The 21,844-nt window shown below is 40.0% G+C and overlaps 1 protein-coding gene across 3 annotated transcripts in view; it reads right to left on the minus strand.

Annotated features, from left to right (window-relative positions):
• The window catches only part of HBP5 (SOUL heme-binding family protein), a 377,592-nt gene extending 361,847 nt beyond the window's left edge, over positions 1–15,745 (minus strand). The window contains exons 1-2 of one of the 3 annotated variants that reach the window (XM_089404429.1): positions 15,016–15,736; positions 14,740–14,877 (exon numbers count right to left, since the gene is read on the minus strand). In XM_089404429.1, the coding sequence (XP_089260555.1) occupies positions 14,740–14,877; positions 15,016–15,684 (807 nt within the window). In that variant the 5' untranslated portion in view covers positions 15,685–15,736. Of the gene's footprint in view, positions 1–14,739; positions 14,878–15,015 lie in introns of all 3 variants that reach the window. The other 2 variants (XM_089404427.1, XM_089404428.1) reach the window with 2 other exon arrangements.
• Positions 15,746–21,844: the final 6,099 nt, after the last annotated feature.

The raw sequence follows: 21,844 nt of genomic DNA on the forward strand, positions 1-21,844 counted from the left end.
GTGCTACAGGGTGTGCAGTAGCACTAGAACACATTCCTCGCTATGCGAGAGTGTTAGTTTTTGTAGCATTAGATGTGTTCTAGCCTTGAAATTTTGCGAAGAGCCTAGAATACATGAGATCTCCAAAACCCAGAAATCACTTCTGGAAATTCCGCCTAGAAATGACTTAATTAGATTATTAACTAGTTTTTAAATATTTCATAAGTCTAAACTCAGGGAATATGGTTAATTAATCAGTATTAATTAAGTCAAGGTAAGAATCATCTAGAAACTCACACGAATCGATCCAGAGATGATCCTAGCCAAAAGACACTTGAGCAGTTCGATTTCTGAGCAAATCGATTTCCAGAGTAGCAGAAGTCAGTTGCCATAAAGAGAGCTAGAGATCGAAGCAGTGAGAGAGGGGCAGAGGCAGTGAAGTCGGAGAAAGATTTCCAGATCCAGTGAGTGCATTTGCAGAGAGGCGAAAGAGCCACAAAGAGGCTAATGTTGGGGCACCACAATAACCTCTAGAGGCAATTTTGATTCTGTTGGGGAAAAGCCGAGTTTCAGTGCCAGAAGCTAGACAAAGGTTCTAGGGGCCAAGAGAAACATTTTCCCAGACAGCAGCAGACTAGATGGCTTGAGGAGAGGTTCATTCAGACTGAGCGCAAAAGGGACTGCGCTAGGGTGACATAGAGCCAGCGCAGAGGCAGTTTGGACAGATCACTTGGAGATGCAGTTAAGCCCGAATTTGCTTGTGGAGTGAGGAAAAATCCTCACTAGATTTCTGCCAGACTTTACTCTGTAGGATTTCCAATGTTCGGCATCCAGATTGTACTCAAATTATTTCACTGCTACTTAATAATAAAACCCTCATTTGCTACACCGGTTTTCCCAAGTTGGGTTTTTCCAGGGACTTTTGTCCAAAAACAACTGTGTTATTTTTTATGTGTGTGCTAGCAATTCTTCCAGCGTTTATTCTTCTGCAGTTTTATTTGTCTAGGTTGCAGTGTGATTTATTCATTATTTGTCGTAGCAAATAGCAAATAAATTGTTAAATAAAATTAACAATTAGGAGAATAATTTCCAGTTGTTGCAATAGGATTCCAGTGTTGGAATTTTCACACACCTTACCTCTAATACCATGTTAATTTTCACTGCTCTATGTTGTTTCAATTACTTTAGCCCAATTCAATTCTTCGATTAGAAATCTTTCAATAACAATTAATATTTCCAATCATCAATAGTAGTTGAAGATAGAATAGTAAACGCAAATGACAATAGGAGACAATCAACACATCCACAAGAGACACCAGATTTTGGTCAACGACTAGGCAAAAACCCACTATGGGGAAAACCCTTTGAAATTCTTCTTCTATTAGATTGCCACAAAATGTTCAGCAGAGAGTACAATGAGCCAATACAAAATCATCCAAAATTAACCCAACAACATTCAGAAATATGTTCCCAGCATCAATGTTTATCAGAGACAACTTTTCCTTTCTGCGATCAACTACGGTCAAATGTCAAATTGTATGTAGCCTTAGATCCCAACCGTATGGAGGAGAGGTATATGTGCGGTTGAGAGCTTCCAATTGCACGGATGAGCCTGTGTGCCTGTGGTTGTAACCGAAATTTTCTTGTGTCAAGCCTTCAGTGGGAACCCAAAACCCTAAACACATGTGCGAGCTTCAAACCCTGCAATTGCAGACCTATACAAACCAATCTCCGCGACCTAGCCTCAGACCTATGCGAACCAATCAATGAAGAAGAGAAGAAGAAGATGCTTGGATGTGTCCAAATGAGCTTTAGGTCACTTGTATTTATAGTCTTCCAAGGGGTGTCCAATTTCCTGTTAGGGCTAACCTGTCCTTTTGTGCACATGTGGGATTTCCTTCAAAAATACACATTCCCTTGTCCAAATTGAGTACTTCAATAGTCAAAATTAGTCCTCTCGAAAAGAAGAATCTAGTCCCATGATTGGAATTTGTCACTAAGCTGCCAAAATTAACAAGCCAAGTCATTCAGAGCTCTCATGAGGCTCTAGAAACCTACATCCTCTTCATCTCCCATGCTCGTTCCTTTTTCCCCTTTCTCGGGATCCTCCAAATCAAGGGTAACCTCCAACTCCCTTTCCCTGCTCTTGTATCTCTGTCTTCGATAAGTAATGGTATGTTTGTTCTTCAGGGTCATAGAATGGCTTATCCCCCACAGCTAACCAAGATGAAGTCTCTGATACCACTGTAATATTTCTACTAGGAAATAACAGTGATAATCAAGCAAAACTACAACATGCAACACAAGATTCAGTCCATGCATTAACAACAACAATTTACTCCAAAAATTGCGCCAAGCTGAGCCATTTTATTAATTGAACCCCAAAGGAGTACAAATGTATATAGAATAGGTGCACCTGGGCTTGCTACAACAAGCAAGACAAGATCCCAGGTGAGAAATGGAAGTCCCCAAGTGTTGAAGATGGATTTGCTACTAGATCTGCGTCCACCCAGAAAATCTATTGTTGCTGAAAGGAAAGATCTATTGATTCAACCCTCCAGAGTGCTCCAAAAATTCCAATAAATTATCCACAGCCTCTACTCCACCAGCTCAGCAAAACATAGCAAGGAATCAAGCTAATTTTGGCTGACCTGAAAGCCTCCAAAAATGTGCACTCCCCTCTTCAGCCAAAAATGTGTACTACAGGAGAGAACACCTTCAAACAACATTCCCAAGCTTCTGAAAACTCCACAACAATTCCACTACAAAATCTCCTCAGCCAAGTGTTGATTTTCCACGACCTTGGGTCTAGGTTAGAGTCTTAAAATCACTGACGCTACCAAACCAAGAATCTCAACCATAAACTACGTTTCACAACGAAATAAAATACAGTAAATCACACATGCATAGAATATAGACAACTTTTTAGTTTTTCAACCCAAATTCGTTATATTAATCCAACTGATATAATACAACAGTCTAGGGCTCTTGTACCAGGGATAATGGCCCTCATACATCCACTAGTACAAGAATACAAACTGGGACTTGGTGTCAGTCCATCGACAACCAATCTACCCTCAATAAGATACTCTGACTATCTAGCTGATGTAGAGCTCCTCCCAGCTGCCTTGGTCATACCTTGTACCTGCCCGGTCCTTCGGCGCCCGATATGCAGCTCTTGCCTCTATCAATGCTCCAAGTCCATCTGGCCACTAAATCTCGGCTATCAATCTACTCTCTAGTTGTCCCTTAGTCCATCAAGGGCACAACACATTGAGACTCCTGTCGAGTTGTTCACAGCTCCACTTGTGAACAACTCTCAATATCCCACTACTGCTCCTCAGCTAATCAGGGACTTCCGCCCACCATGGTCTTCTTGCACTACTCCAATGAAACCAACATAGGGCACGAAGGGCTGCCACATATCATTGCAAGATGTCCATCTCCCACAATGAACATAGGCTAGGAGGACTAACCATCATCTATTGTAGAAGTCCTTCTCCACACACAAGTCTCGGGCTCCACAAACTGCTCTTAGTTGATTAGACCCTTGAGCTCAACAACTGCCTCTCTCGCAACCACTTTTGCCCATCAAGGTGTTGCTCACCGGGCTCCAAATTGGACACTATCACACTGTCCTCCAGTAGACCATAAGTGCCCAATCTCGTACACACTTAGTCTTCTCTCACGCTACCCTCCAACAGTCCACAAGAGACTAAGTCCATGTTGTAGCATCTGCTCCTAGTTAGGGCATCCCCACACCTGGGAGACCCTTACACATGGCTGCCCACAAACTCCACCAATCTACCCTTTGCTCTGCAATAGAGGAGCTATTACACAAATCTGGGCACCAACAACATGTCCTCTCCTAGGACACCATCAACTCATCAACCAAGGGAACGTCTTGCAACACTCCTTGTTGTTGTCCTCTTGCCTCTCATCTGATGTGCTTGTTGTCACCTTGGCTGCTTGGTAGGCTTCCCAACAGTCCATGTGGGCTCCTCCAAACAGCTCTTAAGGTCTCCTACAACTGCCCATCAAACTGATCCACGCTTTGGTCAAACTCTTTTGACCCAACATCCCTCCAAAAACATTGTTGTAATGATGTCTGCACTTTGTTGTTCGTGACACCTGGTTAGGGCACTTGCTACAGCCCTAAATCCTCCCAACAATCACCAAACAACCTCCTTCTAGCTATGGCCTAGGCAAGGAAGGCTCCTCTTCATGCATGTTGTTGTTCTGGGCACGTTACAGCCCAAGAACCCTCCACGCTGCCCTATTTTGGGAGGCTAGGCCTGCGGCCTACCTCAGCTGGTTGCGGTCCTCCAACAGCCCACCAAAACAATCCTTCCTCACTGTAGTTTTAGCCTTCACACAGCAGTGTCTTGCTCACAAGGAGCTCAGCCTACCACCTTGCCTTCTCGTCCCTTAAAACAATAGACTTGGACAACCCAAAGACATTCCGCACCAACCTCCTCACTCGGCCTCCATGGTAGACTTCGGACCCTCCTCCACGTTGTCTAGGGCCTGTCCTTTGCTGCAGCTAGGGCTAATTTCAGAGCTCCTCTTCCCTGAGATGATGTTGCACAAAATGGACGTCTCAAATGCCTCACACTCACCCTCTATATATACTAATAAGAGGGGCTTCTCAAAACGTCATAATGAGGGGTTGCCAACTATCATGAGCCTAAAACACCTTAGGTCGACCTACATACGCACTTGAAAACCCATCATTAACCATCAAAAATTCATAACTCCTTAATGACAACTCGGAATCGGATGATTCTCGTTGCATTAGAATCGTCTCACCGAGAGCTATCATCCTCATCCATCACATGTCGAAGACTCATAACGGTTTTGGCCCAAACATCTATGGGTGCAAAACCCCAGGCTTGCGTTTTAAACCCACAAGCCTACTTGTGGCGCTTTGACCTCCAACCCTCAAACACTAGGGGGCTTGGAGTACCTCCCAAGCTACACAAAGCAACACCAAGCCTCCAATTCCCGAAAATCATTCTCCACAAATCTCCATGTCTCTCACCCCTAGCGCAGGCCAAGCCAAAAACCCTCTAAGCACTGCCAGAAAGCTAGATAAATGTTGCTCCAAGCTCCCTCAACTCCAGCCCTGCAAAACACTCTGAACCTCCGACAAATACCAAGACAATAGCTCCTTGGAAGACCCAAAATTTGATGTGGTCGGGAGCAATTACTCCCACAAGTGCATGCTCCTCTAACTGTGCCCAATCTGCTCCAAAGGAAGTTCGAATCTCCCATAAATACTCTCCGGACCAGCTCGGAAATGTAGCAAGTGACTCGCTAGTCCACCAAAGATGGAGGTGAGATTTCCCCTTGTAAACCTCTTGTGCTCAACAGCACGAGTAGACTTGGCTGAACAGCTCAAGCATACGAGAAGCTCAATTCTCAATTTAGCAAAAAGTCCCAAAATGATGCATTCTCCTCCTATTTATCCTTGGCCTCCTCATTGTTGAAGAATCTAGGGCATGCATAATTAGGTTGATTCTTCGTTACATGATAACAATTTGTGAAGTATTTAAACAATTTATCTTAGCTTGATATTTCATTCATTATTAGTGTATGTGTTTACTTCATCAAACTGCTACCAAAAGAACAAAAGAGACAAGAACACAAATGTTTGGCTTTCTGCCAGGGCCAAAACCTCTCCCACTTGGAGAGGAAAACCCATGCGTAAATTCTTGTTATAGAGATTCCATTGACGAATACCAAGGTCATGACCCTTGACACACTCTGCCACTCCAAACCAAGACATCAATCCTTCACTTCTCTAAACATTATCTTTACTGCAACCTTGAAGCCAATACTGCTACATTACTGAGATCCTCAATATTGCTTGATGAGATCTTTCATTCTAAGATCATCATGCCATTGACATCAGACAGCTACTGCATTTTTACTTGATGTTCCAGGACCCTTATTGATTTGCATCCTTGGAACAATGAGATCACTAAGATGATCTCATGTTCTGTCCATGCTCGAGGTAAGGTTATGTATATACATAGCTCTTCTCGAAACCTTCCTCACAACTACTCATCGTATGCTAGATCTATGTTTATAGCTAGATATGATCATGCTGAGATTGTCAAAATACATATTCCTTAAGACTGTGATAGTATCCTACATTCTCACCCTTACGTTGATGCTGAGATAGAAATGAATACGAGATTATTATGCTCAGGACTGCAACTTCAATTTCTGAGATTGTAATCAAGAACAACGTTCCTCACTGCAGATGGTAGACGAGATAACACGATCACAGATCTATATGCCAGGACTGCTATGCGAGATCCATCGACACTGTGCCTTCGTCCGAGATCCATCATCACTGTGCCTTCGTCCAAGATTCATCATCAATGTGCCTTCGTCCTCATCACTGTGCCTTCATCCGAGATCATTAGCCTTCATGTTAGACCGAGACTGCAAAGAGGGTTTCACTGTCTTATCTGAATCCTTGCCTGCGGCTATATTATGTCCAAGGTTGCACCTACATACACCCATACGAAATCTTCAACCTGCAACCCATCCAAAACCCAAGCCATGCCTTCCTGCACTCTATACCCATCGCCATTTCAGAAGATAATGCGAGTTCCGGATAACTTCATTGGGTATTTATAGTGGTTTGTATCATCTATTTGAGCCGACGTGAACCACGAACCATTGTGTCTCTTACACAAGCCGACATGACTTTCATTAATGTAATTAATTCATAGTTGGAGCCGACATGTAGACTTATTCATTGTTTTCGCTTGCAAATTTCTTTGAAGGATTATGCTTGGTATTTGGAGGGCTTCTTCACAACTTTGTGGACTTGATTACATTTACATAAACTCATGAAGAGTTTTTATACTCATGACATGACTCTTTGACATAGAAATAAATCCTAAAGACATCAAAAAGTCTTTCACCTAGTGACACTTTTTGCTCATGAAACCCATATAGCAAGATTACAAAAATAATTTATTTCCTTTTATTACATCAAATACAAAGATCATGTCATTATGAAGACCAAACCTAGTTACACTTTCTTCAACACTCCCTCTTAACTAGGGAGGTATTCATAATGGTACTTGGTCATTCTCAATCTGAAGAATTTCTCATAAGAAGAATCAGATTTGCAATCCATCTGTTATAGCATCATTTCAACCAACATCGTTTCCATATAGCAAGGCCTTGACTAACAGCTCTATCTCTCAAATGGATTAGAGCACACAATGTTGGTGAGACCAATGACTGATAAACACACATCATCATTGTCTCTCTTAGGGTCATACCCACCCGGGTGTTCTCCGAGTATGCCCTACTAGGACTATTCTCATCTTGGGTTCCTAGCCCTCAAGAATATCGGTCCTCTTGCCCACTCTTGTCTTGGATGCCCTACCACATCCTCAAAGAGTGTCGGATGCCAGATGATTACACAATCCTCCATTCTTTCTTCCAAACTGAAGACAAGAATGTCGTGTCTAACTCTCCCTCTTAACCAAGGACGAGTTCTGAGTTTCTCTTTACTTAGAAACTTGTTCGAGTTCCTTTGCTCATAGGAACTTCCCAGAGCTCCCTCTTACCCAGGGACTCTATCATCAGTGCTTTATAGGGTCTTCTAGTTGACTGATGATTCAAGATTTCGATGTCATCAATTTCTTCATATGTAGTGTCAGCGATCCATCACTTTCCTCCGTCATGTCATTCCTTCTTTCCTGGAAGGTATCCTCCTTGGCTTTACATCTAGGGCTTCCTTCATAAGCTCATCTGTCTTCACCTTTCTTCAAGAGTGATTGCTCTGGATCACAAGGTACATAGTTGTGACATCCTTCACAACTATCCTTTCCTTGATCCTGCACACATACCCAGACTTTTTCAAGGGGTCAGACACCAAAAACAAATTACATATTACCTTTTGGTGATGGCCTTCTTCCAGTGACATCTTCTTGTAGGTATCAATCATCCTGCATACATGTTGACACATCTCCCAATGATATATGTTGTCAAGGGTCCTCATCCTTTCAGACTTCCATCAAGTCTTCACATCTTTCCAGGAGATTTCCTGGTCAAGTCTTCCTGATCTTCTGGATGTTGATTGCCTTCATCAAGGTTGCATACTTCACAATCTCTTCCATCCTCATATCTTTCATTCCCAGGAGCTCTCATAGTTCTTCAATGGTCATCAACTACCTCATACTACATTATGAGGACATATTATGTTGATTTCATCTAGTCTGACTTATGTCTTTCTGCATCCTTTCAAAGGGGGAGATCTATTCCCTTTTGATCATGCTTGATCCATTTTATCTGCAACCACATATCATGACATTACAATATCAAATGCAAGTACAAATATAATCATACATACCTCATTTTCCTTCAGGTATTTTTCAGCCGCTTCCTTGATTGAAAAGATCTTCAATTGTTTGGTCTGCTTCATTCTTCATGTCATTGAACCACCATCTCATGAGTTCCAAGAGTTGGAATTTCTGACAAGACATTTGCTGCCTTCTCGGACTAGGAGATCCTCTGATGAGATCTCTATCAGAGATCCTTCAGGATCTAGTATGTCCCTATCTGGCAAATGCTTCCTTTGACCTGGATGACTTTTTCCCTTCCTTTAATGTACAACGAGATTCCCAAGAGCTATGTTCTTCATGGTTTCATACAAGCTCTTGCTTCCATGATGCCATGATGCATCTTCTTACGATATATCTACCGAGACTTCTGATAGGATCCTTTTGAGAGGGACACCATTTTATTATTACTCCCTCTTTCCATGATCCTTTCTTCAACCTCCTCCATCCTTCAGGTAATGTTTCCATAGTACTTATCTTGTGAACCCTTCCTTTGCACATATCTAAGTCTTTTGTCTTTCTCTATTTAACATAGAGACCACAAACTATTGATCAAGGTAACCTTCTTATTCATGGTCATTTGTTACCTTGCTTATCACTATCAATGTCAATGATGATTTATTTTCTCATCATTTTTCTCAGATCTCGTCACTGAGATCTCATGAAGATATCTCTTCACTCTTCTTTACTGCATTTCAGATAGTATATCCTCTAATATTCATGCATTCTACTTATGTTTCCTTTCTTGCCTTATAGAGCCTTACAAGTTCTTATGGTTTCAAAGAAAACCTTGATGTACTAACTTCTCTAAGGATAATGATAAACCTTCTTGTTCCATGCAAGACCCTTCATGACCCATCCAATATGTAGGTCTTCTTGCAATCATGAAGTCATAAACAAAATTTGATTATGAAAAGGTACTTACTTGATTGTGAAGATGTAGTCTTCACCTTGATCATGTTGGCAGTAGTTGACGTTGATATATTGACTGAGATCCTTAGACTGCCTTCCAACAAATTGCTAATTGAATTGAAGTTGCTTGCCATGATCCATAGAATGAGTACTGTTCATGTATGCCTTTGAATCAAGTTCCCCCTAAGATCTGATACCTTAAGACTTTGTTCTTTATAAAGAAGGATCCAAACTGAGTTCAAAACTGTTGTTACATATCCTGAGATCCGAAGACTGTTGACATTTGAAACCCTTGTTGTTGTAGACTAATCTCTGGTCTAGGGTTTGATTCTGCCATGTAGATATTCAGCTACTTTGATGTCTTGTAGAAACTTGATTCTTGAATGTCTCTTTTTCTGCCCTCATTTTTGTCTGTTGAAACCTCCCTCTGATACCATGTTGAAGAATCTAGGGCATGCATAATTAGGTTGATTCTTCATTGCATGATAACAATTTGTGAAGTATTTAAACGATTTATCTTAGCTTGATATTTCATTCATTATTAGTGTATGTGTTTACTTCATCAAACTGCTACCAAAAGAACAAAAGAGACAAGAACACAAATGTTTGGCTTTCTGCCTGAGCCAAAACCTCTCCCACTTGGAGAGGAAAACCCATGCGTAAATTCTTGTTATAGAGATTCCATTGACGAATACCAAGACCATGACCCTTGACACACTCTGCCACTCCAAGACCAAGAAATCAATCCTTCACTTCTCTGAACATTATCTTTACTACAACCGTGAAGCCAATATTGCTACATTACTGGGATCCTCAATATTGCTTGATGAGATCTTTCATTCTAAGATCATCATGCATGTTCCAGGACCCTTATTGATCTGCATCCTTGGAACAATGAGATCACTAAGATGATCTCATGTTTTGTCCATGCTCGAGGTAAGGTTATCTATATACAGAGCTCTTCTCGAAACCTTCCTCACAGCTACTCATCGTATGCTAGATCTATGTTTATAGCTAGATACGATCATTTCGAGATTGTCAAAATACATATTCCTTAAGACTGTGACAGTATCCCATATTCTCACCCTTACGTTGATGCTGAGATAGAAATGAATACGAGATTATTATGCTCAGGACTGCAACTTCAATTTTTGAGATTGTAATCAAGAACAACGTTCCTCACTACGGATGGTAGACGAGATAACACGATCACAGATCTATATGCCAGGACTACTATGCGAGATCCATCGTCACTGTGCCTTCGCTTGAGATCCATCATCATTGTGCCTTCATCCGAGATTCATCATCACTGTGCCTTTGTCCTCATCACTGTGCCTTCGTCCGAGATCATTAGCCTTCATGTTAGACCGAGACTGCAGAGAGGGTTTCACTTTCTTATCTGAATCCTTGCTTGCGGCTATATTATGTCCAAGGTTGCACCTACCTACACCCATACGAAATCTTCAACCTGCAACCCATCTGAAACCCAAGCCATGCCTTCCTGCACTCTATACCCATCGACATTTCAAAAGATAATGCGAGTTATATCTCTGCCATTTGCAGATAACTTCATTGGGTATTTATAGTGGTTTGTATCATCTATTTGAGCCGACGTGAACCACGAACCATTGTGTCTCTTACCCAAGCCGACATGACTTTCATTAATGTAATTAATTCATAATTGGAGCCGACATGTAGACTTATTCATTGTTTTCGCTTGCAGATTTCTTTGAAGGATTATGCTTGGTCTTTGGAGGGCTTCTTCACAACTTTGTGGACTTGATTACATTTACATAAACTCATGAAGAGTTTTTATACTCATGACATGACTCTTTGACATAGAAATAAATCCTAAAGACATCAAGAAGAAGTCTTTCACCTAGTGACACTTCTTGCTCATGAAACCCATGTAACAAGATTACAAAAATAATTTATTTCCTTTTATTACATCAAATACAAAGATCATGTCATTATGAAGACTGAACCTAGTTACACTTTCTTCAACACTCCTCTCTCCATGTGGACCCCATAACCGTCCCCCTTTCTTCCCTCTCTCTCCACAAGTGCGAATTTCTCCAAAGGGTGTGTATTCCCTCTTTAGGTTGCCCCCACTTCCCACTTATATTTCAATTTGCCTCCCTTTTCCTATGTTTGAGCCTCCCTTAATCAAAATTGCAAGTGGGTCCCTCCTAACCCACTTTTCCTAAGTCCATCATGTCAAAATACCAAAATTGTGCAATAATGTATTTACTTAGCAAAATTGCTAAGTGGGAACATCACATGCATTCCACATGGGAGATTGTTAGAATAGAAACTACGTCCTTAATCTAGGAATAGATGAATCATATTGTTTTCTGTAAATTTCGAGATCTTTTTCTTGGACTGGCAAGATGGTTGTGTATGTCAATCTTTGTTTACAGATAACAGTAAATTTAGTTGGACATTGCTCACCTCCGACAACTCTTGCACAACTGGAGTGGCCCCTCCTCTATCTCTGACTCCATTGCCCAATTTCGAGTAGTCTTGCCAGAATATTGGCTAGCACAGACACAAGGCGAGTCAGGCAGTAAGGGAGAATTGCAAACGTGGCCGTAGTTGGCCTCATAACACCCAGAAATGGCAGAATAATAATAAGTTATGTATTTTGGCATTGGCAAAGGCAGAATGTGAGAAGCAGAGGTGTAAGGAGAATGAAGGACAAAGGAGAAGGTCACTTTGATAGCTTGGTAAGATATACATTGTGAGTTGTTATTCTATGCTGCTACAATTTTGGGCTTAAGGTCTAACAACCTTGAGTATCCCTGGTTTCTGAGAGACATAAGGGCTCCCCCTAGTTAAAAGGGTGTGTTTCTATGGAAGAGCTACAGTTTGTGAGACCCTAGCACATCTTCTTTTCTGAGTTGCAATCATTCATCAGGCTTGGAGGTCGATCTGGAGATGAAATTTAGAATACAGTTTCAGATTTGTGTTCAATTCAGCAAATGATTTTCATAGTTGTAATTCCTTATTTTTATATGCAAATAAAATTTCAGATTTTGTTGTGCTCTTGTTTTAAAAATACTGTTGTTTTTCAAGTATCTCTATTTGGGGATATTGCAGTGGTATCAGAGCTATAAGACTTGGCAGCCTACTTGGGTTCACTAAATGCATGAAGAGGGTGGTCATAACCTAGAAAAACGGAAGAAAATAATGGTTGGAAATCATCAACCATCACCATCAAGTAGGGAGGAGATTCTTAAGCATCTTAATCTACAAATGCTTGACAACATGCATTTTGAAGGTTTTAACCCTGTACAGAGATTACCTGCATACGAATTCTAAAAAAAACAAAAAATAAACAATGACGAAAACATAAAACATAAAACAGATATACACAAAGAGTTTCCCCTGGATCCCAAAACCGGGACTACTAGATTGATTATTCATTATATTCATTTCAATGTTACAATACATATATATACATGCCGAAGTATTCATAAACCCCAATCCAATAACCCTGGATTAGAACATAACCATAGTTTCCTTGACTGGATCTACAAAATACCATGGGCAGAAAACCATCATGCCCAAAACCACGTGCAAACCCCATGCACAAAACCATAGGTAGGTCCACCCACCTAATATAGGGTCCAAAAAAATAATATTCCCAGGGCAGCCCCCATGTAGAGGGGAAACCCCCCCGACAGGGAGGGGCTATCGCCCCCCCTGTGACCCCCCCGCTACGTCCGGCGCTATGAAGGGCGGGCTATCGCCCCCCCACTTCGCGCATGGGGCTAGTCGTGGAAAGAATATAACACACACCCAACACATTCTTTGGGTGGGAGCACTGTAATGTCCCCAACTCAAACCAAGAAAACTAATAGCAAATGTCATTTCCTTGACTTACCCAAGAGGAGAATGACACAAAGCCACTTTGGGTTAGGACGCATGCAGGAGGATTAATGCACATGGATAAGACTGAGCATTACTGGGAATTATTTGGAGCACATGCAAGAGTGACCTAAAGACCACTGGGCTGCATGCACTAATTTAGGAATCAGTTGGCACGTTTCTTGGAATTAACTACAGTACGTGCATGCGTGGGGTGATAACTAAGCACGTGGCCCAGTTAACTAAGTGCATGTTTTTTTTCTCTCCCACTTCACAGTAGTTTGACATAAGAGGATCTCCACTAGACTAAATGCATGTTGCTTCTCTCCACTTATACTTCAGTTGAACTCAAGTGTACCACCTTTAGCCGTGCGCATGGCCATCTCATCCTAGTTCACCATCAGTGAACCGAAACACATGGAAATTGAACGCCGAGTCTTGCATGGATAATTTGACTTCCATAATTAATAAAGGGGAAGGTCACTTTGATAGCTAGGTAAGATATACATTGTGAGTTTCTATTCTATGTTGCTGCAATTTTGGACTTAAGGTCTGACAACCTTGAGTATCCCCGGTTTTGAAAAGACATATGGGCTCCCCCTAGTCAGAAGGGTGTGTTTCGATGGAAGAGCTATGGCTTGTGAGACCCTAGCATATCATCTTTTCTGAGCTGCAATTATTCATCGGGCTTGGAGATCGATCTAGAGATAAAATTTAGAGGACAGTTTCAGATATGTGTTCATTTTAGCAAGTAATTTTCATAGTTGTAATCCCGATTTTTATATACAAATAAATTTTCAAATTCTGTTGTGCTATCATTTTAAAAATATTGTTAGTTTTCTAGTATCTCTATTTGGGGATATTACAGTTTTCCCCTGCATTTTCCCGAGTTTCCTGAAAAAGGAATGTAAGGAAATATTTTCCTAAGCATCCCCCATTTCGGGAAGCGTGAGAAACGTGGGGAGCATGCCCCCACCCAAGGGGACACATCCCAGTGGGACACTGTTTTGTACTAATTAGCATATTTGGTTGGGCATGGACTAAGCTCTAACGATATCACCACATTTTCTGTGTCGTTTAAGGGAGGATTCTGCCCAAATCCAGCGACTGAAATTGCAATATTCCCAAATCTGCAATTTGGGCATTTCAAAACCGCAGCCTTAAGATGATTCATGGTTTCTGAATCAATTCAGATTGCCAAAATTGCAATTTAAACACCAGATTGATCAAATTGCAGAATTTTTAATTCACCAAATTTCAGTCAAGGCTACAGGAAATGGGGCGTTTTAGTTGTTCCATAGTTTATTCCATTTGGTCGTGTCACATGGTGCTTTGAAATTTTTTTGATAGATATCATAATTTTGGCAGTTTGGTTTAAGATATGTGGCGCTTACAACCTCGGTGCTTACCGTCGCAACCCAATTTCTGTTTGTAAAAATTTGGGGCGTGTATATATTGTTTGGTTTAAACTTTGATTATAGTTTCAAGAATTTTTTCTATATAAAAATGATCTAGCATACAATTTCAGTCAGGCATCATATGACATACTCTTCCAAAGTGTTGAACAATAGAAAAATGTGTTTGTTGAAGGATACTTGTAACATACCACATGTCTACAGAACTTCCCCGTTTCAGGATTGACAGTCATAACTGAGGTTCCAGTGAAAACGAGCTCTGGATTCCAGGGTAAAAGGCGGAAATTCATCGTCATTGTCCACCTCGTTGTTATTTCGTTGAGCCCTGTCTGCCACCCAAAATGTCAAGGGTTGGAATCTGGATTCGTGGACATACATGATAACTCTGCAGGCGTTCGACTAGCCACCATCAACTGAGCGTTGGCAAAACTACCAAATCCACTCAAAATTAATACAGAAAAAATCACCTGTTTTACGCTGTGCAGTTCAAACAGTGGACCAAATACCCGTCGCAGGAGCTGAATATTGAAGAGGTAACCCTCCAGAGAATCATATTTAGTAATTGGATCCTTGAATTCTACCCTTTTGTCATACATTCGTATGTCAATACCCTGTTCATCGAATAAGTGCGGTAAGTCTTGCTCTAAGAATGCCATGAGCTCCTCCATGAGTTTTTCTTGTTCAAAACGCTGTTCCTGTACGTCCTCCAAGTCAGCTGGTGCAACAGAGGAGGAGGAGGAAAAGGAGGCTCTGCTACTCAAACTCTTCTCCTTTCCCCATTTCCAATTCCAACCACCCACTTGGAAGCTTCTGTTCAATCCTGTCCTCAAATGATTTTTTGACACAAAACTCGTTTTAAACGATATATGGATGGAAGAATTTGAGTTGCGAGAAGCCCTCCAAATGGACTTTGAACGTGATATGAAGCTAAAGCTTGAAAGTGAGTACATCGCAGCACTCGACGATCCCATTTCTCTATACCCAATGGAAATATTGGGATTATGAACGAAAAATAAGTCGAACAGTGCTGGGTAAGGTACCCACCCGGGGAAAGTTGAATGTTCATGACATTTCTTGATATGAGCAGATAAATATAGGATTTGAATTAACTTTCGCTGAAACGATAAATAAAGCATGCTTGTACGTTGGCACTTTTGTGGCCAGAAGCTTGGATGGCATGCATTTTATCAGCAGCAGTCTAAAAAGTGTGACGCATATTTCACATAAAAACAAGCCATGAAGGTCCACGCTAACCACTACGCGCGAGAACCAGATATTGACTTCCTCCACCGTAACCTTTGCAACCAACGATAATCCAAAAAGATGACAGCTCGTGATATGATTCCAACCAGGGCTGCCACGTATAGTTAAACTTATCACCATTTCAGAAAACAACCCAGACAGATCGGTTTATAAGTGAGGAGGATGAAATTTTTGGTGAATTACATGTAAAATTAAGTGTAAATAGGTTTCACTGAGAAGTATATTATTAACATTAGTAAATTTGGAAAGAAAAATATAAGAAGTTTTATTTATGATTTATATTAATTGACATCTCTTTGATATATAGAGTATATAAAGTTTATTAGTGTGAAAACTAGTTTATATATGGAATAAATAAAAACAAATTCATTAATTGATTTGGTCATTTAATTTCGATATTATTTATTTTTTTTTATCAATTTATATCAATTTATAGTGAGAAAATTATTTTACAGAATAAATAAAAACATACTTATTAAGTAATTTGGTTACTTATATTTAAAAAAGGAAATAGGTTTTTATATATATATATATATATATATATATATATATATATATATATATATATATATATATATATATATATATTTTAGTTTATATATCTTATATATATACACATGATAATTAACTAAAAATATATAAGAAAGTGACATATTGGACACACACACGTCTTAACCGGCGACGGAAGGATATAATATTCTTGCTCTGCAACTTTTGAAGTTGTGCGCGCCCTCTTCCCTTGGAATCTGGGGCCTCCTCCTCCCAGTGGGCTCTACCCAACTTCAGTGTTTGTGATGGTCCCTTCGGAGCCTCCTCCGGATGGAGACTCGGTCCCAGATAACTCCTCAAAACCTTCTGCTCAGCAGGATGAAAACACAGAAGCCTTTGCTTCTCTGCTCACCTCCTTAGGACCTTCATGACCCAAGCCTTCTATCTCCAAGTTCGTGAAGAAAATAGATGAAATACCAAAAATAATCCTTCCACCTTCCCTTCCTCGTCGTGTTGCTCTGTCTCTATCTGAGCAAGGCTTGGTTGGACAGTTCACTGGCCTTTGGCCATCTCCCCGCTCTGTTCTTAAGTGGGTCGAAATAAATTGGGCCTCCTCCATCAATGGGAAAATCTCAATAAGGTTTTGTGGTAGAAGATACTATACATTTCATTTTGAAACCAAAGAAGACAGAGATCTTATCTTCAGAAATGGCCCATACTTTATGGACATGAGGGGACTTTATTTAAACAAGTGGACTCTAGACTTTGGCCCTAAGGTAGATGCGCTGAATGCAGTGCTAGTTTGGGTGAGGCTTCCCCATTTCCCACTTTACTGTTGGGGAGATGAATCAGTTAAGGCAATAGGAAATGCAGTTAGAAAATACATTGATAGAAGCGAGCCAAAGGAGAATATGCAAGCTTGCACAAGAATATGTGTGGAAGTCGACCTTGGGAAAAGGCTACCGGAGGCAATCAAGATCAAAATAGACAATTGGGCACGCATTCAACAGCTGGACTACGAACAAATATCATTCAAAATCAAGGTATGTCATGAATACGGTCATTTAGCTAATAGATGCTCTAAAAGACAAGAAAATGAAGATACGGAAACTCAGGACCCAAAATGGGAGCAAGTAAAGAAGAAAAAGGCAGTTATTAAATATTCCATTCAACCCTCTCCACCCTCCCATATTCCTTCTCATATTCCCCTTCAAACTCCATCTTCTACTCCCTCTATCTCAGCTCCCCTTTCCTCCCCCTCTTCCCTAACGCCAGTGTTAATCTCCCCACCCTCCTCTGCTCCCTTGGTCTCAAACCCTTTTGGTCCTCTTAAGGATCATGATCTTCCCTCCTCTTCTCGTCCCTCCCCCCCTCTTGTCCCCTTTCCCTCTATCCCCTCCCCCTCCTCTCCCATCCTCTCCCTCGGTCCTCCCCCTCCCTCCTTTGACCGAATAATCACTCAAACTTTGTCCAAAGATCCTCTCTCCTCTCTTGGCCATCCAAAAAGATCCGGAAGGAAATCCAACAAAGAAATTAGAGATGAAGTGGCAGCCAAGGAAATGGCAATGGGCACCCAACAACCTTTGGACACCTTTTTAGAGAAGAGAAAAGAAAAAAAAGTCCATCCTTCAAGAGGGAAAGGTCCCTCTATCCACAATCAAAAGTGATAATGAATATATTCTCTTAGAATTGCAAGGGAATGGGAAGTGTTCTAAAATATAATGCAATGAAAGACTTAATTGCATTGGAAAAACCTGATATTCTCATGGTCCAAGAGACAAAAATAAGTGAAAAGGAAATAGAGAAAATGACTCAAAAAATAAGAAGTTATGCAAGAACATCAATACCAACAGTTGGAGCTTCGGGAGGAATTTGTACTTTATGGAAAACAGAGAAATGGGAGATGGTTCAGCAAATGAAAGAGCATCATTGGATAAAAACAAACATAAAAAACAAAATTACAAAAGAGCTATATTGCATCATTAATGTTTATGCCCCAAACCATTACAAAGACAAGGAAGTATGTTGGAATACTTTAAAAAATTATCTCTTACAGGTTCAAAACAACAACATAATAATAGGAGGAGACTTCAATCTTGTTTTGAATGCAGAGGAGAAGTTTGGTGGGAAATTTCATGCTGATCCCTCAAGGGAAATTGTAGAAACAATTATGGACTCATGTAATCTAATGGACATGCCTCCAATCAATGGGAAGTATACATGGAGCAACAAAAGATTGGGGAAAAATAACATTAAGGAAAGGTTGGAAAGAATATTAATTCAAGATAAAATAGGCACCAACTATAGCGATATTAAATCAAGGATTATTCACAATATAGCCTCGGATCACAAATCGATGGTGATATCGCTTGGGAATATGGGAAATCTAGGTCCAACCCCATTTAGATATAGCCCAATATGGAATGAGAGTGAAGAAGCAAAAAAGATCATAGCCGATGTGTGGGCAAATCAGATAATAGGCTCACTAAGCTATGTATGGGAGTCAAAATTAAAAGCTTTGAGAAAAGCACTGAAAAAATGGGCAAAGAACAATCAAATAGAGACTCAAAAAAGAAGACAGAAATAATAATAATAAATAGAGAGAGTACAAGAGGAAAAAGGACAACAAGAAGAGACAAGGGAAAGTAAATGGCAGGAAAAGCAAGCATATTGGGAAATGTATAGACAAAACAGAACTGAAGAAGAGGAGTGGAGATTAAAATCACGAAGTCTCTGGCTTAAGGCAGGAGACAAAAACACAACATTCTTTCATAATGTTGCAAGGATTAGGAGAATACAAAATCAAATTGATAGTATAAAGGATAATGAAGGAAAAGAAGTCAGAGGACAAGAGGAAATAAAGAAGGAGGCATACAACTATTATAAAAATATTCTAACAGCCACAACAGCAAACTCCGATTATGAAGCTTTTATACATCACATTCCTAAAAAAATCAGCGAAGAAGAAAACAAAGAACTCATAAAAAAAAAGTAGAAGAAAAGGAAATTTACTCAGTTTTGTGGGACCTCCATCTGGACAAGGCCCCACGCCCAGATGGATTTACTATTTCATTCTATCGAAATAACTAGAATATCATTAAAAAAGATCTTATTAGAATGATCAAAAATGCTTTTGGAAAATATAAGGTAGGAAGATTCAGAAATTCCTCATATCTTGCATTGGTTCCAAAAGAGTCAAGGGCATCTACATTCAGCAAATTTCGACCTATATCATTGTGTAACTCTTCCTATAAAATCATTAAAAAGATAATTTCTAACAAAATAAAAGCAATACTCCCAGATATAATATCAGAAAATCAAGAAGGATTTGTTCCAAGTTGACAAATACTTGATAACATTCTAATAGTTCAAGAAAGAATGCACACTAGTCTTCTGAAAAAGGAAAAAGGAATGATAGTAAAGTTGATATCGCAAATGCTTTTGACAAGGTCAACCTCACCTTCCTCTTTGATGTTCTTCAGAAATTTGGATTCTCTTAAAAGGTAATTGATATAATAAAAGCATGTACAATTGGCCCTTGGATCACTCCCTTGATCAATGGAAGACCAAGTGAATTTTTCCAAAGCTCAAGGGGACTCATACAAGGCTGCCCCCTCTCTCCTTTTCTTTATATTTTCATGGTTGACTCTTTGAATAGAAATCTTGAGAAATGCAGGTGAGACAGGTTACTAACTTGTCTCACCATCTCCCCAGAAGTAAAAGGTATCAATCACTCACTATTCGTAGATGGCACTCTAGTGATGGGAGGGACCTCCTGCATTATAGCAAGAAGGATAAAAAAGTGCTAGATAGCTTTATGGATGCTGCATTTATGGGTGGAATACCTCAACACGCTCTCTACAAAAATATCTCAAATACTGGAAATTCCTTTTCAAGAGAAATGTGGTCATTTTCATTACCTCAGCCTCCCAATATCCAAAGAAAATTTGAAGGCGGAGCTTTGGAACAAATACATAGAGAAAATGAAAAAAAAATGTTCAAAATTGGGGCATGAATTGGCTTAATTTGGTGGGAAGAGTGACACTAATCAAGTCTATGCTCACATCTCTACCAATATATTAGTTTGCAGTAATTTTAGCACCAACAAGCATTCATAAACAAATAGAGCTAGTAATCAGGGTTTCCTCTGGCAAGGAAGAAAAGTTGAATAAAAAAAGTTCATTTTAGTTAAATGGGATCAAGTAACACAACCATATGAGAAAGGAGGATTGGCTATAAGACTCCGAGGACTCCTGAACTTGGCACTTGGAGCAAAAATAACATGGAGGTTCATCACTGGAGAGAACAACTGGTGGAAGAAAGTATTGGAAGAAAAATATATGAACCATAATAGAGCTCTCCTACTAGAAAATGGCTTCCCAGTAAGGCCTTGCTCTTAGATTTGGAGTTTGATTAAAAAATCCCTCCCCCTCATTAAAGAAAATTCCTCCATGACTCCTAGGAATGGAAAGACAATCAAAATTTTGGAGGACAGTATTATGGGAAACCCTCCCATAGCCTACCAAGAAAATCTCCATGCCTTTAGAGGTTGGATGAAAGAAAAGGGAATCAACACACTTGAAGATATCTCTCATTGGAAAAATGGAGAGTAGGCAGAATGGAGAATCTATAACCTCCCTCAAATCCTTAAAACTCAATGGAAGACATTACTAACTCTCCTCAAGGGAGCAACTCCAATAAGCCATGACATCAAAGACTCACTCAAATGGGATCTGGATGGTGGAGACTATTCAATAAAGTCTGGATATACTACTCTACGATCACAACAAACAACTCAAGACTCAGACTATTGGAGGAAAGTGTGGAAAATTGAAAGTTTGTCAAAAGTCAAAGTTTTCATATGGACTTTCCTCAAAGGAAAAATATTAACAGCTGCCAACCTTAAAAAAAAGGGATTTGTAGGCCCATCTCGATATGTTATGTGTCAAGCAAGTGAGGAAAGTATCCAACATCTATTTTTTGAGTGTGTGTTTGCACAAGAATGCTAGCACCTTCTAGCAAGCCCTTTGGAGGTTAGAACACAACTAACCCAACCTTTTAATGATTTCTTCTCTACATGGAACATACCCATACTCTTTAAAAAATAAGTAAACAACTAGAAGATATTGGAATAATCTACCCTCATTCTTGTGTTGGCAACTATGGTTGCCCAGAAATCAAAGCATATTCAAAGATCGACCTCCAAGTATTGGCACAGTATTGGCAAGAACATGGAGTCAAAATTTCTTACAGCTAAAGGAGAAAAAATAATAGAAACCAATCACATTCAACAAGAGGAAAGAGCTTGGATTGATTTTGTGATGAGTAAGCAAAAAAGATCAAACATCATCAAGCCAACTCACAATAAACAAAACTAGAAGATCAAACTAAAAAGGGAGGAATTTAAATTATGGATAGAAAATCTAAAAAGTCCATGTCTTTTGTTTGATGGTGCTTCCAAGGCAAAGCCGGAGCTGGAGGCTTCCTTTTCGACCCAAGTGGAATAAATTCTATTACATATGAATGGGGATTAGGGGAAACTTC

The sequence above is a fragment of the Pinus tabuliformis genome, chromosome 2_2 (genome assembly GCF_031772625.1).
Source record: "Pinus tabuliformis cultivar Carrire ecotype Pingquan chromosome 2_2, CPIR1, whole genome shotgun sequence".
NCBI classification, from domain to species: domain Eukaryota; kingdom Viridiplantae; phylum Streptophyta; class Pinopsida; order Pinales; family Pinaceae; genus Pinus; species Pinus tabuliformis.